This window comes from Python bivittatus, unplaced genomic scaffold (assembly GCF_059951505.1).
Source record: "Python bivittatus isolate LINGU-HERP-01145 unplaced genomic scaffold, Pbiv_v1 ctg000700_np1212, whole genome shotgun sequence".
Taxonomy (NCBI): domain Eukaryota; kingdom Metazoa; phylum Chordata; class Lepidosauria; order Squamata; family Pythonidae; genus Python; species Python bivittatus.
The window spans coordinates 70,533,258-70,560,443 of NW_028277098.1; the positions used below are offsets into that span (position 1 = coordinate 70,533,258).

At 38.0% G+C, this 27,186-nt stretch overlaps 1 protein-coding gene across 2 annotated transcripts in view; it reads left to right on the top strand.

The window, feature by feature from the left end:
* Positions 1–24,084, top strand: part of LOC103049702 (uncharacterized) — a 32,619-nt gene extending 8,535 nt beyond the window's left edge. The window contains exons 2-6 of one of the 2 annotated variants that reach the window (XM_007421157.4): positions 12,377–12,494; positions 15,427–15,486; positions 16,260–16,421; positions 17,116–17,200; positions 18,883–22,182. In XM_007421157.4, coding sequence (XP_007421219.1) covers positions 12,377–12,494; positions 15,427–15,486; positions 16,260–16,421; positions 17,116–17,200; positions 18,883–19,139 — 682 coding nt within the window. In that variant the 3' untranslated portion in view covers positions 19,140–22,182. Of the gene's footprint in view, positions 1–12,376; positions 12,495–15,426; positions 15,487–16,259; positions 16,422–17,115; positions 17,201–18,882; positions 22,183–23,639 lie in introns of those variants that run through there. The other variant, XM_088154540.1, reaches the window with a different exon arrangement.
* The last annotated feature ends 3,102 nt before the right edge of the window (positions 24,085–27,186 follow it).

Below are 27,186 nucleotides of genomic sequence, written 5' to 3' on the forward strand. Positions count from 1 at the left end.
TCCATTAATTTGTAATTGGGGGAACTTTTATCTGGTGTAGCTGAGCATGACAATTTCTGAACAGAGAGAACATGCAGTATAGAACTGTCCACTGCGAAAGCAACATGCATTTCTGCCCTCAGCCACCCAGAGTCGTTTGGAGTCAGGTGGCATCCAAATTGATTGAATGAATGAATGGTTCACACACACACACCCCGGAGAATTTAGTATCTATTTTGCTTATGGGCTTGTCTCTTCCTGATTTTTCATCGAGTTGTGGGTGGATCAGCTCCTGAACTGGCTTCAAAGAACAGAAGAAACACAATGGAATGCCAAAATGAAGTTTTAAAAACATTTAGGAATAAATTCAATTACTTTAAAATGCCTACATTCTACATTTAGTAATGTAGAATGAACATTTCCCTTTTCCAGGCTGGCAAAATCAGCATTCGGATGTCTGGAAGGTTTTAATTTAGTCATGTCATAAACTCTGAATGATCCTCAGCTCTTCCTCAGTAGTATATTAAACGCCATCTGATCTAAGGGGCCCATCATCCAGCATTATATTATCAATCACTTTGTTTTCTCTCCATGTGGCTTTCTTGGTAAAATGCAGGAGTGGTTTACCATTGATTTCTCCCTCATAGAATGAAATGATGCCTTTGCCATTGTCACTGAAGTGATCATCTGTTTTCAGCATCTTCCTATTTCACTGTTGCCTGATATCACTGCTTTAGTGGGCAGCTGGGATGACCTTCACACATTGGATGACCTTGATAGGTTGTATATACTCCCAACATTCTTCACTTATCCTCCCAAGATCACCCCTACCACAATGAGGCAACACAGCAGGACTTGATGGGGAATTTCAGGTCTCCCTGGAGCTGTATTTAATCACTGTCTGTTAAGGCATTTTGGATTCCTTATGTACAAGTGGCTTGAGATATTCAAAGCCCATTCTTCCATTGCAGAGTGCCCAGAATCTCTTAACATGTAATTGCCATTAATCAAGATCAGGAGCAGGTGGTTTTCTTGCTGATGTAGCAGCAGAAAAAAGTGGATTTCCCAATATGCAGCACAGCAAGCAGAGACAGTTTGATAACTGGCCTTTGGTAGACAGATGGGTGAGTTGAATGGCTCTGTGTCAGAAAACAGTTTTCTGGTGAGCAGCATCAGGCTGTGAACCACCATCAATTTTGTGCCATGCCTAAATATATTTAAACACTAGAATTCCACATTGGTTCCCAAGAATTGCAACTAGGGCATTTGGATTTAGCTTCTTGAATCTTTGGAAATGGAGAAGAGATGCAAAAGGATGATAAAGATGAATCCTGTTGTCAAGGCTGGAGAGAATAGCAGGCAATTGTCAGAGTTTCCACACTCAGTTCCCAAGTTCACTAAATCCTCTGGACTCTATTTGGTTCCATCAAAGATTTCTTTATTTGAGAAGTAGCATACAGCATCTATAGATTGTTGAGTCTAAAATTCCCCAGCCAAAAGCTTTCCTTTTAACCCCCTTTCTCCCCCTCTTCTGCTCTCCTTTCCCGCTTGAAATTCTTCGCGCCTTTCTCCTGGTCTCATGACTGCTTGACCTTGTTGGCGCCTCTAGCCAAGATAACGGTTGCACCTGGCTATGGATGTTTTCCTCCCTCTTCTCTCCTGACTTTATGGCAGGAACAAGTAAGTGGGTCTCCAATTAACCATTCTAACATTTATCAACTATGCATTACTATTCTACATTTCAATTATGCTTTGATTTCTAGCTTGCGCAGAGCCTGACAGCAATATTCCTAATTCTTTCAGCGCTTAAACCTCTCTTTTCACCTGCTTACTGCCTCTAATGTGATGCAGCAGTTAAGGTGAAGACCTAGGTTCAAGTCCATTTTTATCCATGTTAGCTCATTGGGTGGTTTTGTTCGAGTCCCTCAGTCCAACCTACTTCTCAAGGAGGCGCGAGTGCTGTGTATGCCACATTGAGCTCCTGAAGGAAAGGATATAAATTTAACAAGTGAAAAAGGCCTAAGTCCACTCCTCGGTATCTCCCTAGAAGTGTCTAATTCAGCAGTGTAGAATCATAGCCCTCCAGATCATTGATCAAGTTGGCTAGGCTGCCAGGAGATATCAGTCATCTACATCTGAAGGGCTACAGGGTTCCCACCTCAGCTGTAATCCATTCCTGATCTAATTATAGAAATGTGTATGTGATATCATTGCATTTGGTATATTTTTTCCCACTGGCCATTTCTTTCAGAGGGCAAGGAGCCATTGCATATACTGTCATCCTATGCAGATCTTTTAATAAGGATAATTTACTTGGGTCACATGCTATATTTAGCCATGGCTTGCTCTAGTGCTGGTTTATTGAATAAACCACAGTTGGGTTGTGAAAGAAGTTCTGAGTAATAGAATTATACATTGAGGTGATGGTAAGCAGAGAATCCACAAGTTGTTTGATATCATGGACAATTTATGGAGAGAACTCCAGCTGTCTAGTTTTCCATTTCTATAAACCTTATTTGGAAGGAGATGAGTGATTCCTGAGTTGCAATAGCCTTGTGACTTGTGAATGTGTGGTTTTAAGAGACATAATCTACTGATATAATAGTAGATTTAATGTAAATCTACTGATTCTATGAATCAGAAAAATCTGATTCTTTTTCAGTATCCAAATATTAGTAGAATCTTATTATCCTGAAGTCCTCGGCACAGGCAAAGCCAGATCTGTCCTCTGAGAGATCTCGGGGTGGAATCTTTATCTGAGCCATTGCTCTCCCTGCTCACTGCACCCTTTTCTAATGCATTTTTCTTTCATTGTTCTTTTCTTCTGAAATCAGTGGCCTCATAAATAAAAATGTATGGGGAAACCCTTGAATAAAAAGCATCCATCTGGTCATTTCAAATATTAAAATTAAAATAATGAAATTATTTGGATAGTGTCCCTTCCTTGTATGGGATCCAGGGCAAATATCCCCCTTAAACAAGATAATGGGCATGACTCATTGGGTACTTTATGCCAACTGCTAGGATTTCAACAAGGGAGGGTACTACTTTATTACTGGGAAACCCCCTTCATGTTAACACAGATGCTGATTTCCTTTGTCTTCTTGATCTTTAGGAAACATGGCTCTCTTATGTAGTAATTCTCTCCAAACATGAAAGTCTGTTTGTTGGCTTGCATATCAGTAAAGTCCAAAGATCCTCTCAGTATGATGTCCTAACTGAGAAGTACCTTTCTAAGACAAACGCTTATGCTTGCATGCTTGTGAATCCGGAAACACACATTGGGCTTTGTCATTGGCTCATGTGTCTCCTCTTCACTTTGATTACTGGTATATCTAGTTGCTAATGAAGATGCCATCTGGATCAATTTGTGTGCTTTTTTTTTTTCTTAAAGCTTTCTGGCACCAGATGATGCTAGAACATCATGGTATTGAGCTGTTCAAGGAAACAATGATGTTTGTAGGCATATTATGTGTATGTGTGTATATATACATATGTATGTTTTTTTGTGCCTTCATGTCAGTTCTGACTCCTGGCGACTGCCTGGGCTGGTCCCTGCGGTTTTCCTGGCAAGGTTTATTGTTTCCTCCTTCCTAGGGCTGAGAGAGTGTGACTGGTCCAAGGTCACCCAGCTGGTTTTGTGCCTAAGGCAGGACTAGAATTCCTGGTCTCCTGGTCTCTAGCCTGGTGCCTTAACTGCTACACCAAACTGGCTGTCTATATATATATGTATACTTGTGTCATTCCCTCCCAAAATTCACTGTTGGCTTGTTCACATAAGCAGTAAGAGAAGTTACATCTTGAAAGTTAGAAGTTAGAAATTGAAAAGGAAGAGAACAGAAGGTGAGAAGCATGATACAATTAAAAAAAAATAGACTACCACTTAGAGTTGTTTATTTTGTAGAATATGCAACCACAGCCAAGTACACTTGGTTTTACTGTTTAATCTTACTAGTCAGTTGATTCAAATCTATTTAGTGGGTAAAAAAAAACCTACATAGGCAACTTTTGTTACTGATTTGTATGCATCAGCAGTAGTGACATTATGGTAGGAGTCTTGTCATTCCTATGTCTTTTTCTTACTGGGTAGAGTAAACTCACTGGGTGCTCTACTTAGGAGTGGCTAGAAGGAATGCAGCCTGAGAACCAATATAGAGGGCTAGTTATGTGACAGAAATTCTACAGACTCAATGGCAGTGTCGTCATGGGACATGCCTGCATATGGTTGTAGTAGCACATGGAGCTATCTACAAATATCCCCTCAGCTTGCTGACCTCTCTTTGCGCCTTTTTCATACCATCCTAACCTTTCAGAACAGAACAGTGACAGCCATCCTGCCTGTCCTTTTGGGGTGTATGGTGATCTCATAACATCTGTTACTTAAAAATAGTTTGAAACAAATATCCCCTCCATTTTAAAAATGATGACCAGCCATGGATACGAAATCAGTGCTTCTTTCAAATTGGTCTTCTTGTAAATTGCATTTACATTTTCCTCTTCTTTTCGTATCTACTTTGTGTTTGACCGTATCATCAAATATGATTTACGTTAGTCACTTTTTATGACACCTTGAAAATTCTCCATCCTCATTTAAACTGTTTAATTACTCTTCTGTTTCATGTTGCGTTCTGACTTCTTGCTACTGAGGGACATAGGTTTGAGCTCTCATTCTCCATCCCTGTCCCTGAGGTGCATAGTTGAGCCTTTAGGTATGTAATTGAAAAATGTTAAGAGCCACCTCTGCTTGTAATGGTTGAACATGCTCTGCTTTCAATAGATAGTTTTTGTTATTTCTGCCTTTTTCCTTTTAGAAACTCTTGCTTCTAAAGATCCTTAGTTTTTCTTCTGACCCAAGGGAAATACAGGGAATAATAGTGATTTCTATAGACCCAGAACTCCTGATGATATAGCATTTGGGTGTTTTGGAGGCTTCAGCTTTCTCTGGTAAAGCATATTTTGGTAAATGAACTCTACTTGGGGACTGTCATCTCCAGCTGTTCTGCTGCTCCATTTGGAATGTTGAATTCTTTGTGCTTGTTCAGTTCATAACTCTCCTTTCACTGATGGGCTTTCTTTCCCCTCCAAATATTTTAATAGGGTTGGAATACAGGGTAATTCAGAAAGCAGGGCATTCCTGAATGAATTCCTCTTGGAAATAAGATGCTGCATGCACCATCAGAAGGAAGGGAAGAGTATCACTGACCCAAAAAGACAACAGTTTGCATAGCGTGCAACTTTATATAGAGAGATGCTAATTTAAAACAATTAGACTTATTAAACTAGGAATATGGTAGGCTTCACTGTAGTAGAGAAAACCCTGACCAGGTTTAGTCAGCAGTTGAGCTGCTAATTATTGACAGCAACTTCAGGGCCCCTCTGTCCTTTCCTTTAAGCCAGATGTAAACTAAACAAGCACCATGAAATAGAAACTGTGAGCAATTCTATCTCACCGTCTCACCCGGTTGGTATGACTCCTACCACTAAACACCATAAATCAAACACAATAAAGGTGGGGGGTGGGAGAAATCATAACACCAAAATTCATCCCCTTCCACCTGCAATGCCTGTTTAAACACAATAGTCTTGACAGCCCTGACTGACAAAAGGGATTTTTGATACATGGGCTGCATTTAGCACTTAGTATCCTTCTTTTTACAACCCTGTGGAACAACCCTTTTGTATTCCTCTGTTTTGAACCATTCGCTTAAAAGTTTACAATTCAGCCATTTCTTAAAATATAGGATACTTAATGTCATACTAGCCGTTCATTTCTTCTTCCCAGAATTTTTTTTTTAATTAGCCTTGATCATATGCTTTTTCTTGGAGATTTTCTATATTTCATTCATTAATATGCCCATCCAAATTGAATTGTGCAAATGGTGCTTGCCCGTCACAGCTTGTTCGGAAGGTTCTTCAAACAGAGAATTAGCGTCCGTGGTTACACTACTGGAAACACTTCTATGAGCTGCTGAAATCTCTTGTCACAGAACAGTCTTAAAGTTTCCTTGCATGTATATCCAAGCAGATCATTTACAAATGTTGTCCCTATGTCATTCCCACAGGAAACCAAAGTAACAAGCAAAACAGTTCTTTTTTAGTTCTTGGTTTTAGTTTTGGTTTTTTGGTTGGAGGTCTTATTACTATTGTGAGCCACCCAGAGTTAAAACACAACTCTGGGTGGCCCACAAGATGGGCAGTCATACCAATCTTTACATAGATAGATGGATAGTTAGATAAGGATTAAGCCAAGCAGTGATGCAGTGTTGCCATAATGTACTTGCAGGGGGAGGGGGAGATAATCAATTACATTATCTGCTTTCTTGTAATTGAGGGCGGAATGTGGTGATGCTGGCAGTGGGTCACTGCGACTAACATTCCATTCATTTGATTGCTGAGAAGGACCAACTAGGCAGGTAAGCAAATGAGAAACTTGAACCTTTTCAGCAATCTCCCCCTGTAGCAAAGGTGTTTATCCCATTGACAAGCAATCAAGCACATCTCCATGGCCTTTTTGTAATTGTGGCATTAGCAGAGGATCAAATAGCACATAATGGGGACATAAAACATGCTTGGAAAGGAAGGGGCCGTCATGACGAGAGAATATTTGTGGTACTGTGACCTAAGACTTGGCTGCTCCTTCACAACAGGTGCATGTTTTCAGTCCCTTTCTGGATAACCAGCATTTTCATTCTTCAGTGCCGCTCCTTTCCTCACTGCATGCCTTTGCAAATATTAGCAGAGAAGGTTAATATTTATAAATAGCGGGTAGAGGCACAAAGTAGCCAGAGCAGTGACTCTGTTCAGTATAGACCATCTATTACTACTTTGCATTGCTGATTTTATTAGGTTAAATCTAACTACATCCATTAAGTGAATATCACCCTTTCCATTTGGGCAACTTAACTGATTTTTCTGCCCCTTACACCCTTTCAAACTGCTTTGGTGGATTCCCCCAACTCTTCAGAGGAAATTGCAGTGGGGGCAATAGGCTGAAAATGGAAATTGTTCTAGTCTTAAGAGCTGTTGTTTCAATAACAATAGACCACACATATTTCTTTGTTATTAACTAAAAATATTTATTTTGTAACTTTCTCCTTCACAGTGTGAAGTAGTTTTTCCAACAGGAGTTGATATCTGAACTGCCAGAATTTGTTCCATTCCTGAACCTCTGACCTGGTGCTTTTTACTCCATGCAGACAATTATTCCTAAAACAAACTAAGAATATTTCTTTTTGAAGGATTTTGTTGATAATGTATGCTGTGATACACACATATATTAATCAGGAATAAATGCAGGAATAGCATAATCATATGCCTTAACTTTATATAGGACAGTCCTTTCTTTAAAGAACCATAGTCCAATTTAAAGTTCCAAGTACACTTGTAACAATTATAAAAAAGAAAAGGATTTCAGAGTCCTCCATCAACTAGATAGCAGTCTAAGAAGGCATATATCACCTGTTCACAGCAATAATAATAATAATAATAATAATAGCAGCAGCAGCAAGATAAAATGACTTGAGAGTTTGTCCACTTTGGTACACCCATTTCATATTTGCAAAAGTTACATTCCTTTTCTGTCCTTTTCTGTAACTGCAGTTTGTAGATTCCATGGTGAGAAATATAGAAGCTGGTATCTGGTATACTTCCATTTCCCATTTTTAAAATTATCTCTTATGCTTGTCTGATGGTGAATCAAAAGTTGATTTTTAAATGGATGTGGTTTATAGGCTTTCTTTAGCTGGTTTGGCTTCTGTCATCTTTTTGCAATAAATTTTTGGAATTTACATCTGTCTCATTTGGCTGCACACAGAAGTCATGCAAGCTGGTATGAAGGGTTGACAGTTCTGTAAATTTCTAACCAGCCTGACTCTGGATAGATGATTGTATTTCAAAAATCCCCCACAAGGCTGTCATGAAAGCAGCACCCATCAGTCAGCCTGATTTAATACAGCATTAATTACTCAGAGAGGTGCTAGATTTTCCAAGATCCCAGGCAGGATTCTTTGATATATCCTGTTAGAAATGTGAGCTTATTTGAGAGTAATCATTCATTGAAATCCGTGTGATTAACTTATGATTGGGCATGTGTTGCTATTAGTAATTTTTTGAACCAGGAAAATGGAAGAAGAAAAGATGCATGGAAAGTCATTATAAAGTTCAAGGGAAAAATAGGACTGGGAGGAATACAATACTGATTTAACTCTGTTTCCTTGGGCAAGGCAAAAGAAAGGGAGAGGAGGAGGAAAGACCTTCAGAAGCACCTGTTGAGAAACACTGATTATTATATTCCATTTAGGAAAGAATGGTTATATGCTCTCTCTCCTCATAGCAACTGCTGTTATTTGTATTTTGTTTTCCTGCTTGTGTGACTGCAGAGATACATACCCTCATGTGCATAGAGACATAGACCATTTTTGCAGATAATTTTAAAGAAGTCATGCAATCATTTAGAGCTGTAGAGCTTTATAACTGCAACAGTGAAATGTGTTATTGAAATATATGGCAAATAAGGGCTGCCCATATCCTCCCCATAAAGTACTTAGACAAGTATCTCTTGTCTAAGATGAAATGTGAGAATAGGGAAAAAAGGTAACAAACCAGTTTCTGCAAATGGATTCCATTCATAATAAATTCTGCTTGTCCTCATAGAAGTCAGTTCTATGAGGACAAAACAGTAAAGAAAAAATCAGATAGATTCCCATAACAGAATACCGTGAATGAAATTGTATGTGTACCAGGGCAAATCCCTTGTATAGGGCTTAATCCCACGTTGCTTCTATTTTTTCTGCTTTTCCCTATGAGTAGTAACACCATTCAAATAAAGCATCATTTCAGTGGTGCAGAGTAGGGCTGAACAAAATATTAGGAGAACTTAGTTAAGAGCTGCTTTGAATTCATTGCTTAAAGTGTCATAGCCCTGTCCTCTCTTGAGAGTTCAGCTTAGCCTTTTGAGGGCTTCCCACATCATGGGAAGCATCCTTGGAGTGCTTTGTATAGATTTACTGCAGACCATTGGATGGAGAATAAACTCTCCTTGAACATAAATAGGAGATCAATTAGGCTTCGACTGCACATGCTACACTGGTCTCCCTATCCTACCCCTCGCTCCAAGTGTGCCTCTGCACACTTGAAGCCATTTGTATTTTCTTCCTCCTCAGAGAAATCATTTATTTTCTAGTACTTGCCCCATCATGTTTGGTTTGTTCAGCATTTTCTACAATGTACTTTGTCGTTTTCATTTCTGTAATCTTAGGGTTAGTTGTGCTCAGTGCAATAAGCTAAGTTGCAACTCAGTTCATACAAATTGTGCATGACCGTGCCCTACACTCTCGCTCCAAGAAATGCACCATTTCTTTCCTTAGCTCAATAGGGGAGAGGTCTGTTTAGGCCACACGTTGGACATGTTCTTAAAATAAAAGCATCTGCTACGTGGAAAGAGAGAGCGTCAAGGATACAGAACAAAAAGTGAGATGTGCTTGGAGAAGACATGTGTTGACATGAAGCATATCACTGACCTAAAGCAATGAGTGTTCATCTTTTCACTGTCATGAAGATACACATGTGACCAACAGATCCCTCAAGCATCTAGGGATACCAAATCTTCTTTAATAAATGAGATTGACAGGAGTCTGCTGGGCTTCATTCATTGCCAAGGCAGAAAACTGCCTCCCTTCAGAGAAGTGGATTTGCATTGGACAAAAAATAGGGGACACTATCCCCCGTTCTGTATTTCTTGTGGGTTGATTTATACTTCCTGGACTGTTAATTTCACTTACGAATCCTTGTCTACCTCTGCACACTTAAAGCCATCTGTATTTTCTTCCTCCTCAGAGAAATCATTTATTTTCTAGTCCTTGCCCCATCATGTTCGGTTTGTTCAGCATTTTCTACAACATACTTTGTCGTTTTCATTTCTGTAATCTTAGGGTTAGTTGTGCTCAGTGCAATAAACTAAGTTGCAACTTAGTTCATACAAATTGTGCATGACCGTTTTATTGTTATATTTGCCTAAGCCAATTGCAATCATTTGCAAAGTTGTATGCAAATGATGGAAACTATGTACTTTTATGGAGAGCATCCAAAAAGTAAGTTCCTCTCTTTCAGTCAGTTAGGATTAGGGAAAGAGGAGAGTTCTTATCACAGATAGGATACCAACTCTAATCTTATCATTCTTTCTGATTGGACTGGAAAAGTTAAATTGTGCAACACCCCAGAACTATAGCCACTCTTATTTATTGTTAATTTTAATTAGAACATTTATATATTGCCAAACTTAATGGCCTAAGGTGGCTGATAGAAATACACTTAGAACAACAAGAATACAATTAAAACAAGCCTTTAAACATTATTAAAACCATACACTTAAAAGAATTAAACATTTAATCATTAAAACAATTGAAACAATTAAAAGGCCTGGATAAATAAATACATTTTGAGCTCTCTTCTAAAATGTAATAATTTCCACTTTTCATTCTTTCTTTCAGCTACAAAAAGCTAGCTATTTAGTAAGGAAAGCTGGAGCAGTTAAGAAATCTCTCTCCTTTTTCCTTCCTATAGAAAAGTGGGGAGTAAATATAAAACAAAAAACAACTGAGTTCTTTCTGTCATTGGGCCTCATATGCTTAATCCTCAAACGGTATTCTAAATAATGCAGTGCACGGATAATGAGGTGGGGGGGGGGCAGAGGATATAGCAGTGTGAGAGAGGGGAATGGAGATGGTTCCCACATTCCTCCTTGAGCAATTGTTAACTCAGTGACAGGAAACAAGTAAGTCAAGCTATTGCATTGCCCGAGTGTGGTCTTCCAGCAGCCTTAGTGAGGAGGCTTAGAAAGCTTACGAGATGTTAGACTGTACTGTACTTTTCAGTAGAGATGCCACTTTTGAGCATTTTGCATTAAAAACCAACCCATCAACTATTTATACAATGAGGGAAAGCTGTACAACATCTGCTATGCTAGTGTGTGTGGTTTGTGTGTGTATACACGCAAACATATAAATATAATTTCTCTATAGTTATTAAAGTTCCATTAAAAGTATGTTCCTTCATCTTTAGTCTGAACATATTCCATTCTATCACTTAGTCATACTGAGTGTGTAGACCAGGCCTTAAAACTGGCTATTCAAAAGAACTGATAGTCCAAGCTGAGATACCGTAATGTTGGAAAACAGAAAAATATTACATATATAGCACATTGTATCACACAGTGGTCAGTTAGATGCATCCAAGGAGCTCACAAGCTGGACATGATAGGCCTCTTCTACTGTTGCTTCCTAGCGATTGGTATTTAAGGCATGTTGTCTTTAATTCTGGAGATAATGTACAGTACAGGTGATCAAAATTAGGAACCCTTTGAGAAGTCTCCAACCAATTGGTATGCTTCAACAAAAAAACTAAAATAGAGCTGGTTCTATTCAAGGGTATGAAATAGTAATTCCTATGCAGGGTGCTCGTTCATTTTTTCTTTAGGATATGGAAAGTACAGAAATAATTTATCCAAGAGTTCTGGAAATTTAGTGGAGCATATGAAATCCTCACTGAAAAACGAGAGGAGAAATTGCTGGTCCCAGGGCTGTGCTGGGTAGATTTGCTTGTTCTGTCTGGTTATACGCCCTCTTCTCCCATTTTGGAAGTTCTTAGCTTTCATTGCAGAAAACGAATAAACCTCATGTTATGCATCATATTGTGATGTACCTAATAACTTAAGCAGTTAAGTATTCATTCATTCTTTGGGCCAAAGTAGATGTGACATATGAGACACAAAGTATGTTTTACTAATATTTGTTTGTTTATGTGCTGTAGCTGTTACAGCAGGATGACATTAGATGTGGTTGGAGAAGAGACAGAGTACATTTAACTCTCTCATCTGAAAGTAATCTATCAGAAAATTTCCCCTTTCCCCCCTTCACTGGGAAAAAAAATAGTTTTTCTTGATGAGGAAGAAATTAGTGAGGAGTTAAAGATTTTGAACAAAGAGTTTGTCTGGTATTCAGACCAGTGTTTTCACAGATAGCAGATTTGTAAGGGACAAAATAACACTATGTGATATTTTAAGAGCTTTCCATTCATGCTGTTTTGAAAAATAGTAACTTGAAATACAGAAATGTAGTCTTCAGCCCATTTTCCTTTTCAGCATTATAACGTTCTCTTTGAAGGTTTTAGATTCAAGAAGCCAAATTCTACAAGTAGCTGGTCATGTGAATTGAGACAGTTTATTTATACTTTGCAGTTATGGCAAAGCAAATAAAAGAAATCTTGAGGAACTTGCCATTTGTTAATTTATAGCCTTTCTCTTTGGGTCAGAGGAACAGTGCACAACTATTGCTTTTTTAACAGCTTTGCTGAGAACCAAACATCTTTCTCAGATGTAAATCACTCTCTTTTGCCATTCCAGGTCCTTTGGGCATTTCCAAGCAAGAGAACATGGTGTTGCCTTGGGGACATCAGGAAGATCAACTGCAGGTGACAATTTGAGACAAGGGCTATGTTTGACCAGGCTTTCTGTCACCAAGGTATTCCACAAGCAGTATGCAACAACATCACTGAGCATCTTGTAAATGTTCTCAGATCACATGTTCATTCCTGGGTTGTGCTGTAGTCCCTGCTGGGTTCCTTATATGAGGTGCATTGAAGTCTGACAGATGGATGAATTGAGAGCATGTGGTGTGGAAATTTTTAAATGATATATAATTTCACAGATATATGAAATCAATGCAAAATATGCGTCTTGAAATACATGTCTGCATTCTGTATACATGCTGATTGCCACTTGCTTTACTGCAGAACAGATTTTCTCATTACAGATAGTTTTTTGCAGTGATAAATAGAACCTGGAGCACTCCCCCACTCCCCCCACCCCATTTTCTACCAATTCCAGTAACAAAGAACATGAGAAGAGAAGAATTCTATGAGAATTCCCATAGTTTCATGAATCACACCTTAATTTCTGTTTCAAAACTGAGAGACAAAAAACTGAACACAAGGCTCAGGGGTAATGATGAAGATCAGCCTGCTTTACAGCTTTATTGCAAAACTCAGCATTTTCACTCACTGGAGAGGGAGCTGACAGAAAAGGTTAACTATCCCTCAAACTATAGGGATGGCTTAAGGTTTCTTCCTGCCTGTGCAGGAAACCTTTGTCTCATCTTATACTCATCCTTTAGAGGACACAGGGTCTTTCCATCAGGTCCATCTTGGGAGCTGAGAATAAAAGAGGGAGAAGAGAAGAAGGCCAGTGTTCCTCCACTATTCCAAAGGACCTCCTGGTAGCCGTGAGCCCACTGATGGATATTCCAGCAGAAGGCTTGCATTTGAGAGAGCCATGTGGCTTAGCTGGAAGACTGACCAAGGAGACTGGGGATGGAGCATCAAGAGAACAGCCCAACCAGTTCTCCAAAAGCAGCAGAGCACAGAAGAGGTGAGCAACAACTCCCACAATATAGCAGGGCAGAAAGCCACAGCCACCTCGCTGAACTAGACAAGTGGTGCCAGCTGTTGCAACCCTGTGGCAGAGTGAAAGAACAGTCCCCCCACCTGCCCCCCATGTCAGCAAGAAGGAATGCCAGTAGAGAGTGCTTGATTGACCAGCTAGAAATCTGAACCCTCGTATAAGGTAATTCTCCAGCAATTCGCTCCAGGATGGAGGCTAGAAAGAGAGAAATACCAGCTCTTATTCTTTCAGAGGAAGCAAATCTACCAGATCTCCCTTTATTCCACCAACAGGATGGCAGGAGGAGAGCCAGAGGATCCTGGATCTGGAGGCATGTTGAATGGGGGTTAACATTGTGAGAGAGGGGCAATTTAGCTTTTTGATGCTCTGTCTGGCAACTCAGTTGCTAGACAGATAGGATAAGATTTGCTTGGGAACTGGCTAGCAGAATTACATACCTTTGTCTTATAGGGAGTCAACCTCTTCCACTTCCAGAAGCCCATCCAGAGATATTCTGTTCATTACCCACCTATTCACAGGAAAAGAGAGAAAGTCAGAAGAAGACTATGACCTCACATTTAAGGTCTCCAGCCTCAGATCCCCAGGTGATGAGAAACATCCCTAACTTTCAAAATAAGTGGTTCTGAAAGAATGTGAAGATGCACACAGACCCCAATGACTTAAGTAGAGTCATGAAGTGTCTTCTCTGGGAAAAGAGCTGCAGCTATCTCTTCCATCATCACCATAGCCTCAGGATATGATGCAAGACCTCCATAAGTGCTTGTGGAAGCCTAATTAAGTAAAAAAAAATCATTTATCTGCACCCCAAGGATGGAGGAAAGCAGGTCCAAGAGAAGTCCTGTATCATCTTTTCATACCAAAACCCAAATACCCTACCTTATTTCAGATAGAAAGAAGACAAGCTGTCAGTCTTCTTTCAAGGTAAGCAACAGGCGGACCAGGGATTCCAAGAATGATATTTATTGTTGAAAGGTAGGGTAACAGAATCTTGAGAGACTGACTGTCTACTTCCTCTTCTACCAAAAAAATCAAGGTGGGGTTGCTTCAAGTTTCTTTGTCATGATATCCTCTTTCTTAAGACTGAATAATCTTCTCTGAAATTCCCCCTAACAGTTTGTTCATTCCTTTCCCATTTCCAAGGCCAGGTTTACATTTTTTCACACAAGCACATGGAGGATACCTCTCTCTGGGGCTTTCAGTCTCAATAGTGCAAACCCCAATCCAATAGCCAAACAGAGTAGGGAAGAACCAATATAAATGCCCCTCAGGATGACATTGAAGTCAATAACAGAAACCATCCTGCTTGACAACTTTCTACTGTAGATTTTATGGAGTTGTGAGAGGCCTATCTGCACATCCTAACTAGAACCCTACAATCAGGTACTCCTCAGATTGCATACAAGAGTGTTTAATTTCAATTCAGAACATTCCCTTTTGGTCTGGCATCAGTATTCAGCAATCATGATAAGGATGGCTCTGACACAGCCTAATAAGTTGGATAACCCATTTCCAAACAAATCTGTGCATGGAACATAGTTCCATTATAAATCAACACTGCCAACCAGCAAATTGAAGCAGATGACAGTACAACTGGATTTGAAAGCCATATCAGATCAACTGAATGGGTGACACTGATTGGTCCTATGAGCTGACAAACACTTCTATTGAAAAACGAGCATTCGCTTGCATCACCAACATATCCACAATATATGTGCTATGTGGTTATCAGGATGGTTTATTGTATGTCCATTTGTGAGAACACTTAAGAACAACACTGTTTGCAAAATAAGATGATCTGGTGCTTAAGATATTCTCTGTGTAGTATCTGTAAAAAGGCAGATGCCTTATCTGATTATTTGGTTGTTTTTTTGCTCTCACCCTGGGTCCTACTTTTGTTATCTAGGAGTACTATTACTGAACTAATATGGAAATTTAAGAAGAAATTGAGGCAGGAGAGCTTTAAGATGTTCAGACTCACTGTTTTCCCCCTACAGTTGAACCATCTGGTGACAGAACAATTGATTAGTGTTGGAGTTCCAGCAGTGGGGATTTCGGTAAGGGACCTATATTTTTTGTTTGCCTTTTTTAGGGAGGAGTTAGGATTTGATGATTTGGCTAGGGTAGAAATGTTAATTTCATTGCTGTTTGAATATGTGGGAAGAAATTGAGAATCTGCCTTCAAAGTAGATTTTGGAGAATTTTCTTGATTATGTAGAAACCTCAATTTTCTGCCCTAAATAAATTGCTGAAGTATATTGTTATTAGAAGGTCATAATATATTAACCAATTATGGTAGTTGCTTGTTTTTGCCTTTGAGTCAGTGTTGACTCTTGGCAACTCCCTGGACAAGTCCCTGCATTTTTCTTGGCAAGATTTCAGAAGTGGTTTGCTATTGCCTGCTTCCTAGGGCTGACAGAGAGAATGACTGGCCGAAGGTCACCTGACAGGCTTTGTACCTAAGGTGGAACAAGACCTCATGGCCTCCCAATTTCTGGTGCCTTAATCACTACAACAAACTGGCTCTCAGTGGCAGTTTCACACCTGTATTTTAATTTCAGAAACAAATTTAAATACCTTTATATAATACTAGCATCTGTATATTGTTGCCTTTCAGGTTGCCAGGGTATCTGGTAAATTTACAGTTTAATAAACAATGCTATATCCATGTTAAGAGGCAAAGGCATTTCCTGAATATAGTAACATATCAGAACCAAAATAGCTTAAAAATGCCTTAATTTTCATGCTCTTATCATTCTTATTTCAGAAATGGTAACTCCTTCCGACTAATCAACACTAACAGGATTGTTTGTCTGCTATTTCTCTCCAGCCTTTTGGAACCTGGAAAACAACATGCAAGAATGTCACCCAGGCTGGTATTGATGCAGTGAAGGATGTTCTAGATGCAGGTTATGTCCCGGTATTACATGGTGATTGTGCCCTGGACTTGGAACAGCACTGTTGTATCTTATCTGGAGATACAATTATTGAGGTGAGATATGGGAATGACCTGACTTGTAAGTTCACCAATGTACTTACAAGAAATTTGAGCTCTACTCTTTAAATGTGTATGCTGCAGATATACCTGATTATTTCAGATTGATTTTTTTTTCTTTTTAGTGAATATTGCCAAGTTGAGGTTGACTGCAGTTCAAAGTTAATTGAAATTGAGGTTGATTAAAAAATAGACTTTTTGTGTGTAAGCAGACCTACAGGTATAGTCATATTTCTTAATTGGGTAAAATATACACCAATGCAAGAAATAACCTGAAGAAATACAGAGCTGTATACACATTAAGACAAACCATTAATACCATCAACCACAAGCAAATAAAAGCAGTCCTGTTTTGTTTGTTTTTAAGTATTCTTCTATGTCACACCTGAATGAGAAAATGTATAACTATTTTATGTGAAAGACTTCACAATCTCAAATAGTGTGAAGGCTTTGCTACAAAGAAGTCATCCTGTGGCTCTGAAGCAGACAAGTCTCCCTAAAATTAATCCTTACGTTCCCAGGACAATGTGACTTTCAGTGCCTTCTCTGGCATCTCTCGTTAGTAGATATTAGTTTGTGGAAGGTCACTGTAAGGACTGGTGCTAGTTAGTCATGACAGAATTTGGAGGCTAGAGGGACCAATGATTTGACTTAGTATAAAGCAATTTTGTTTTAATTTTTCCTATGACAGGTTCTAGCTAAGAAATTCTCTCCTAAGCGAGTTGTGTTTCTCACAGATGTGAATGGAATTTACAGTTGTCCACCTGATACCCCAGGTACAAAACAAGTAGGCTAAAGTTGTTAGTACCAGGGAAATAATAGGTAATATCCAAATTGGCATGAAACATTGTGATTTTGAAGTATTTATGTTTTGGATATAGTTTTGGGGTTGCTCATGCTTTTTCTATGAGTTGGCTTTGAAAATAGTTGTAAGAAAGATGGATTTTTACATTAATATTTTGAAAAACTAAAAGAACATTGAAACCAAATAGATAGCAGATCTATACACATCTATTATAAATAATGCTGCAAATCCAGGGTTAGTAAACAAAATGCGCAGGTGCTCCTTATAGTCTAGGAACTGGTAGAGATGAACTAGGGATGTGCAGCTGTTCAGATCCATAGTGGAAAAGGTGCTTCACATCTGGCATGGGTGTGTTCACTGTACTGTTCACTACATTTGATTTTAGTCAAAAGGCCAAGAAGTGATTTATGACCAAAGACCAAATATCGGTGAAGTGAATAAGTAATTACCTGTCAGTAGTTCCTTAAAAAAAAAAATCTTTTCCTGAGCTTGCACTATAGTCACGCAAAGCCAAAAAAATGCACTCTTCAGTGAAGGAGAGAGGGACAGTCAGCAAGAGATGTTTCACTCTTTTGCTGTATTTAACTCAGTCATATATTTTACTGGGGCTGTGCTGAGACTGGAAGTGAATGGGACAAGAGGTCTAATAGGATCCAAAGAACTTGTTAGTTCCACCCCAAAGAGGAGTGACCAATGTAGTTTCAATCCCATGTCCAAGTCTGAACCCTGGCTGATCGGGTCCAACTATTTGTTCACATAGTCCTAAACTAAGCAGGGATCACATATGGTATAATATACTGATACTCTATTATTTATTTATTTATTATTTATTTATTTATTTATTAAACTTGTATGCTGCCCATCTCCCCCAATGGGTGACTCTGGGCAGCTCACAATAACAAAAAGGAAAAAACACACCAATCCCTCCAACAGTGGCTAAAATCCATAAATAATTAAAATACAAACATACATTAAAAATGTCCTAAAAACCCCCTGTATATTATCAATCAGATTTGACAGTCTCTTTGATTATCAAAATGTTGCATCTCTTGGACCATATTTGCTGATATTATATTTATATCTTGCCTTTCCTCTGGGAGCTCAAGGTGGCACAAAAAGTATCCCCCCTATTTTATTCTCACATCAACAGCCTTGTGAGGTACATTGGGATTATCTCCAAGTCATTTAGGGAACTTCATGATTGAATAGGGATTTCATCCTATAGTATGTCTCTCCAGTCTCAGCCCAACATCTAGCCTTTATACCATGTACACTAAGCATATGCAATAGCCACACATATATCTTGGTGAAATACATTCATGTTTCTAAAGTGTAAGGTGGAGTGATATGTAATCTTGACAAAAAGTCAAAAAGAGGGCCATTTATCTTAAGCATTATGCCAGCCTTATTTATCTTTGGAATCTATCAATGGAAATGAAGCCTTGTAAAATTTCAAAATTGAATGAGTTGTTTTCATGCTATGGTGCTATTAAACATTATGTCAACCTTGTTTCTCTTTGGAATCTATCAATAGAAATGAAGTCTTGTAAAATTTCAAAATGAAATTAGTTATATTCATGCCATGGCGCTCTTACATTTTAGGGCTAGCCTTTTGTATGTTGCAATCCAAATGCTTTGTTTGCTCTGGAACAGGTGCTAGGCTAGTGGATTCCATTGTCATTGGCCCTGAAAGAACTATGGAGCCAACTGTGCTCACATCTGCACTACCACATGACACTACTGGAGGAGTTTCCTTGAAGCTACAAACTGCCATAAATATAGTTTCTTGGAGTCATGGAGCCATTCCTGTTCTGATCTGCAAACTGGACAGTAAAGCAGCTGTAAAGGCTTGCTTGACAGGCGAGCTGAAGGAGGGTGAAGGCACAAAACTCTCTTTTGTGGAAACGTGAAATCTTTTGTAAAGGGCCCTTCAATTATGTGCAGAATTTCTGGGACAATAATATTCATAGATCCCTTTGTTTCAGTCATATATGTGTATTTGTTTTATGTCATTTTATGCACCTCACAAATTCAAATCAAAATGTTTTTAACATCTTACAAAGCAATGGCGTTTTTAATATCGATAAACATATATTCAGTTCACATTTATATCTTCCTTACTCTCATAAGGTCACTTTGGTGGTTGATTGCTGTTTTCATTACTAGAGTGCTTGATAAAACCATATCATACAGAAAAAAATATTGATTTTCTTCAACTAAATCCAAATTATGTATTAATTTTTCCATCAAAGAAATAAATCTGTCATACCATTTTTTCTTCAGTGCCCTTTTTAGATATTTCCAGTATTTTGCTATTACTAATCTAGCAGCTATTAATAAGAATGTTAATTGTGTCTCACTTTTTGTATAAATATAAATATCTATATAAAAATATTTATATAAATATTCTTACCAAAAGGTAATGATAGACGGCCCAGATATGGTTTCTCTATTATTTCATTACTAATTGTTGTACCCTATAATACCATGTCCCCAGATTTACTTATTTTTGGATTTCTCAACCATACATGTAAAGAGATATCTTAGATCTCCCCTCCACCCCAATGTTTTTATTATATATAAAATTTTTAACTGGAGTGAGATACCAATGGTGTAAAATCTTTTTAGGTGTGTTTCCTGCAAAATTGTTGAAGGGAAACCTAGGAATGGATTCTTCCATACTCACTTCCATTCAACTTTTAGGATTTGTGTCTCAAAATCTAATTCTTGTGTCAAATTTTTGTATCCCCAATTTCTAACATTTTAATCATTTTTCCAAGAATGTTTTGTACCAGTATAATATGTATTAAGTATGTGTTAAACTCTCATCTTACTCCATCTCCAACTAGATTTAGTTTTCACTCTTCACCTTAATTTGATGCAAGTACTGCCACAACTAATTTCACAAGGCATGCTGTCCCTTGCTCACACGGTATGCTATTTGTTTAGTACTGTGCATCACTCTTTCAAAGGCTGTAATACCCATAAGAGGGAGTCAGTAAACATGTAGAAACATGCTGCTTAATGTTTTTAGTTAATACTGGCAGAATAAAAGCAGTCCTAAAATATATCAAGCAAATAATCATTAAAGAACACTATTACCATTATTAGGAGAGCCAGTTTGGTGTACTGTAGTGGCTAAGGCACCAGGCTAGAAACTAGGAGACCGTGAGTTTGTCCTGCCTTAGGAACAAAGCTAGTTGGGTGACCTTGGGCCAGTCACTTTCTCTAGGAAAGAGGCAATGGCAAACTACTTCTGAAATCTTGCCAGGAAAACTGCAGGGACTTGTCCAGGTAGTTGCAAGGAGTCAACGCTGACTCAAAGGGACACACACACAAAACCCATTATTAAAAGTAAGATCAAATTATTATAATGTGAATACTTTTAGTTTAGTTCCCAGCCATTCTATTCCACTGCTCCCTTGTTCTCCCCCACCTTTCACTAATTGTCATGCCTTCTGACCATGTTCAGTTCTCACTGGCTGGTTTGTGATTTTTTCTCTTCTTCGATGGAATAATGGATGCTACTGTTGACAGACTTAATGTGAATGATGAGGTAATATCTATATATTAGTCCACTGGACACCCAGGAACTCTAAGTTAGAAAGGGTTCTATTCTTGGGCTGATCTACTTTTTTTCCCTTTCTCCTTTCATTTGATCCCCTCCCTCCTTCTCATTAATTCTGTTTCTGTATATATGTGTTTATGCATATATAATATTTTAGTAATTAAATATGATTAGATGCCTTGCAGATCATTTGGTTCATCCCTTGGTTGAATGTGGGACAATCTTTTAATAAATTAATATAATAAATTTAGAGATGAATTTGTACATTTTTATATGAAATATGGCATTTGGCCTAGTAACAAGAAGGAAAAGAATTTATTCTTCCTAACATCTTTAAAAAAATGGTACAATGTACAGGGAAATCCTTGGGATTAAATTCCATTACTACTTGCAGTCATTTCTGCAGCAGCCTCTATGTCCAAAGGACATAGAAATCAATTCAGGAAAGAGCAATTAAGGGACCTGAGGTCCTCAGAAAAGAAGCTGTGGGAAGTGGCTGAGAGAAGAGGAAATGACTGCCTGAACTGCCAAGTTGCTCTTGAGTTCACACATGGCATTTCATTTCAGGCCAAGTATCAATTTTTGTGCATTTCCTTTACTGGTGTCCATCTTGGGGAAGGACTGTTGGTTATTATTTTGATTTATTCCTATCAGTGCTTTTATAATTTCAACACATTAATGTAAAATACATTAATATAATATTCTTTCTCACAGAATTGCAAGTACTTTTTTTGCTTCTTAAGCAGGGTTGAACTTATAGAAATACAGACAAAACACTTTAAGAATGAAAAATGAACAAGACAAGACAAGACAAAATTATCCTACAGACCATTTATTGACACATTTGTGTTTCTCTAAAGATACAGTTTACCCACAAGAAAACTTTAAAGCTGAGTGCTAAATGACGAGAAATCACAAAATGCAGTGTGGACACAGTGGATTTGTATGATGATGATGATGTACCAAATCATGTGAAAAGCTGCCTTCCTGAAATAAATTTATATAAGATAGTATTTGCACTCAGATATTTGGACATTCATACGAAACAAGAAAGGCCAAAGATACAATTTCTTGAACAGAGTTAGATTTCACACACGTTAGCCTGGGTATACTGGTTTTTTTTATGAAAAGGCCATCACTTGGTATGCTCTAAAGATCTAGGACTGTAGATCCTATGGAGAAGAGAGAAACTCAGACAAATTACCATGCAGAAACTTGGTTCTGTATTTTTTGTAGATATTATTTTGACAGTAATCTAGGTGGTACCAAAAACTCCAGTACCTCTGTATTTATTCCAAATTAGGAAAAAAGAAGGGTCTTTGTTAGGCATGAGTGGACCCTCATTACCGTAAAGTTGACAGCTGTTTCTTTCCACTGCCCATTTCTCTGTCCAATGGGACTATTAGGTAAGCATAAACATTGTATGTGCCTTAGCAGGTGGCAACACCTACCCAATCTTGTCTCATTTGGGAAACTGAGTGGCACTGGCCCTTCTAGAGAAGTGTTCTGGAAGGAGGTAACATTAAATCACTTCTATAACTATCAATACAATTGCATAGATGCAATCACCAGAAATCATGCTCAACCCAAAGATACGTTTTCTTCCACGTTAAGCTGGATGTTATATACATATTCATATAGTTTTCTTGTCAATAGGAGGGACATATTTCCATTATCTTTTTCTGGGAAGCTTTTTTCCAATTTCCCAGGGTATTCTATAGCCCTTGAGTTCCTTGAAGATCTTTCATTCAAATATTCAACCCTGCTTAGCTTCTGAAATAAGCCAAGGCTGGCCACGTGCTGTCACCTGCTCAAACAATATAGAACACTTCTAAGATAATCCTAGGACTGTGTTGTAGGGAAAAATCTGGCAGGTTTGTTAAGTAACTTAACTGAGCATCATTGTTTACTTGTGTATGATTAAAAAGTAGGGACAGAGATAAACTCTTTTTGGACAGTCCAGGTGAATGTCAATATCAGATTTTTAGTACAGTACTCTGTGTACAAAACTATGTCTTGAAATAAATACATTTTATTGTCAATGTATATCAACCTGTTAGATTCAGGGCAGACTGTAATGCTATATAGAAAGTATAGAACAGTGTTTCTCAACCTTGGCAACTTTAAGATGTGTGGACTTCAACTCCCAGAGTTCCCCAGCCACCCATGCTGGCTGGGGAATTCTGGGAGTTGAAGTCCACACATCGTAAAGCTACCAAGGTTGACAAATACTGGTATAGAGAATGACCTTGATGGAGAGAGGGAAGATCTGTTGCCAAGGCAATGAACAGATAAACATGGCCCATACATAAGCCCATACAAAGAAGTTTATGAAAACATCTCAGACAGGCACCCCCCCCCCAATTCTTCAGAACATAAAAGAGGGAGGAGGGGAAGCACCTTCAGACTTGCAAGATTCTGTCACTACAGTCATTCTAATAAAATAGTTTTAGGCCTATGTGGTGTCTGTTTCTCAGTTTGATTTATCTTGTAGGGCTGACATGCTATTTAAAATAGCTACAAATGAACACTGCTGCTCTAGTTCATATGCTGTGTGCTCTTTTGTGTGCACCTGCTGAAACGTGGAAAAAGACCTAGAAGCCAACAGAGCATATTGTGGCCAATGCACTTCTACGAACAATCAAATTAGACCCTTCTCTCAAGTCAAAATGGGATATGCAAACTCTTAAAATTTGCCCTCTGTAAATTTCTTTTACAGTCTCATTCATAAAACAAATCCTTTAAAACCTCAGCTGTTAAAAGGGTTTTAAGAAAATGTATAATAAATAATATTAATTATTCTGTTCCTCCATAATTTGCAAGTATGCCTTCTGATCTCCAGAAATTTGATGCTGCTGATTCCAATATATTGTGGCTGCCCCAGAGATTTGAAGTCTGCAGAAGTCTTCCCTTTTTGTGCAAGCGACAGTGTACTTTACAAGGATATATTTTAGATGTTTTACAAGAGGAAAGCTCTGAAGGCTACAGTGGAAGAAAAAATCAGATTCGAAGAAAATTAATCCTTCAAATTGTTTTATGAAATGTCAAAAATTAAGTTAACTTTGAATTTATGCAGCATGCTCTGGCATGAACTGAAATAATAATGCCAAAGTGCAGATGTTGTTTCCAGCAAAAAAAAAAAAAAAGATACATTACAGGCCAACAACTCTGACAAGTTTTCACCTATGAAAGGAAGAGGGCGAGAGAGAGACTAAGAGGGGAGTCAAAAGGCTTCTACTGATTTAGTTCTTAGATAGTTCATTTGCACAGCATTGGCTGCAACAGAGAGCCTACAAGATGCTTGTAAGACAAAGGGAAGAGTAACAAGGTGAGTCACAAATTTTAGAAACTCCTACCTGACTTATAGATTGCTCTTGCATGACAGTGGAATTATTTAGCTGATGACCTTAACTTAGTCCACAGCAAATAATGTAACTTCAATAGAAGAAAAATGCATGGATTTCAAAACAGCCCTTTCAAAGTTTCTGAATCTGCAGGGGGTATATAAATTGAAAAGGGTAAGGGAAGAGTCACTTTCTGGTTAGTACTGGTATTATTTGAACTCTGCATGAATTCACATTGATGGCCCTTTATCCCTCCCCGCCTTCCTGTGCCAATTTAAAAGAGGTTTGGGGAAAGGGGAGTACAAAGCACTGAAATAGCAGCATATAAAGTCTCTGGTCTGGATTCTTCTGATATTTTGTTGCCCTTATCAAATATTGGTTCTTCATAGTTAAAGCTCTAAAATTGGTCAGTGCAACTATTAAAAATGAATTGAAAATAATATTTGGTCAGATACCGTGACATACATAACCATAGCAGTTAAAAGCTGTTACATTCAAAATGCAAAAATAACTCTGTAATTGGATTTCAAAGATACCTACAGTGGATTTCAAGTGTCTAATGAACGATGAAGATTGATCCAAAGGGAGACATGAGAGCTCTTGTAAATACTGAGTTTAAGAATCTCTATGACTGTATTACTGCAGTACATGAAGCCATGTGCTGTAAATTCTGGTGAATGCAAGGCTGCTTACACTTGTGAGTGGATTTGAAGTCTTAGAAGAGCAGCAAAATTGACAAGACCATCCATTCTTCCAAAAGGGTGAAAAGCTGGTTTTAACCATATTTATATTTTTATTTTTTGAGTTTGTTTATATTATTATTTTGTTAAGATATATGCCAGACATATTACACACAAAATATTTGGAATATGCAGTGTTAATTTTAGCTGGAGCAAGAAGCCATCTGATCAGGAGTGGTAGCCATATAAGGCTATATGGAGCAATTTAGCAGAGGATTAACTGAAAATCAACCTAGGTTAATTTTCAGAAAGAGCACGTTCACACATTTTTGCCTAATGTCTTTACTTGCTGTTGCAAGGGAGGAGATGAGGATGCATTTAGCAAGTTTTTGAACCCTGCCTTGATATCACTTGTTTCTCTAGAATGAGACAAGAGTAGGATAACTTGTTTTAGAGGCATCAGAGCTTGCTCAGACCCAAGCAACTGGAAGTCATAAGAGCAAGATGTTTAGGGCACAAGTTTAAGTGCCAGATTTAAAAACAAACTATTTCTTTTAAATTATGCATCAGGTTAACAAAGAGTGCTGACCAGTCATTTAAATTAGGTTTAACTGAGGGAAAGAAAGGAGCTACTTTATAATCTGGAAGCTGCATGTTACTGCTTTCTGTATTTGTGAGGTTAGATTTTAATCCCTACTCATGATGACCAACAGGCAGACAAATACAGAAACTACTTAAGCTGCGTAGGGATATTGGAATGTCAACCATTGCTTACTGGGAGAAAAGAGTAAAAGGCATGCTAAAATTTTAGAACTCTTTAAATAAACATCTCTTGCCTCTGGTCTATAAGTTGCAAGTTGGCCACCTGTTTTTCAAAGTGTGCTGAATACTTTGCAATCGATGTCAAGAGCATTTTCACAGTTATTTAGAAGCTACACGCAAAGTCTTAGTTAAAACACATAACACGCATTTGTCAGTTGTACACTGGATGCAGTGCAGAATGCACAATTCCTTGTTATTTAGTATTTCAGCCTGTGGACTTGGGATGAAGTTCAGATCTATTTATTTCAAAGATGGTTCCATCCTTCACTGTGAAACTGGAATTGGTACAAACTCACCAGCATTCTAACATCAGCCAAACTGTATTCATAAATAATTCCTGTACCTGGATATCTGAACTAGATTGATTCATATGTATCACATCTGATTTGGTACAGCATATACCAATTACTCCCATATGAAACTGGAAAATAAACACAGGAAAAGAAATGTTAACAGCTTTTTTACATAAAAAACTGTTTCCCAGATAAAAATGAACATCGATTTTATCCCATTAGACATAAATATATGAAAAGGATCTGCGACAATTTAATTTGTTTACTGACAAAATATCAAAATGAAAATATGTATTGAGCATGATGCTTTTACTCCTATTCAGAGATAACTGAATATTATCTCAACTAATATAATTAATTTAATAAAGCTGCAATCCTATATATACATAGGATTATTTAATCAAGGAACAGGCATGGTTTGACCAAATAACTGTTCGATAATGACATCTTACCATACTTTTAAAAGACAAATGAACATTTTTCAATTGAATGTCTTGAGATAATGACATGTAATAAATGGCTGGCGCATGAAATCTTTTTCAAAAGAAGATGCATCTCTCTGGCACAATCAATCCTTACATTTTCAGATAAAGGACTCACTTTTGACAGCAGCTCTCTATCGTTTGAAACAATTCTGGGAATAGTTCTCAAATTCTACAAAGAGTTTCCTAAGAATGAGGTGAGATGTACCTTGCACTTATTTGTAGCTGCCAAGAAAGTGATCACACTGAAGCCAATAGCACATACAGAATGTTGAATTTGTTAATTTTTAGCATGTCTTCTAAAGCCACTTGGTTGTATGCTAAACTCTGTGTTTGCATTGGAATGGTCTAGGCAACCCAAGAACAGCACAACCACTTCTGCTCACTTGATGAGCATCTACAGGGCATAGGGTTATAAGTCACAATGAACAATAGTTGCTACTCCAAGAGAGAGCAGATACAGAGTAGTTGCAAGACTCAACTCTAATCTCAATATTCCATCAACATTGCATGCTTCAGGAGAATGTCCACCTGCCCATAGACATTTCTAAATTCTGCCCGTTAGAATCCATTCAGCTGCCATGGTGTTTATTTTATGCTAACCACAGTAAACATATATGTGTAGATTTTGCAGGAAGACTTTGTAAAACCTGAAACTGTTAAGTATCCAGTTATGGCATTTATTACAAATCCTGCAGATTTATGCTAAAATATTAATTGGCTGTCATTTACAAGAGTATGCAATCAAGCATAGATCATGACCAATTG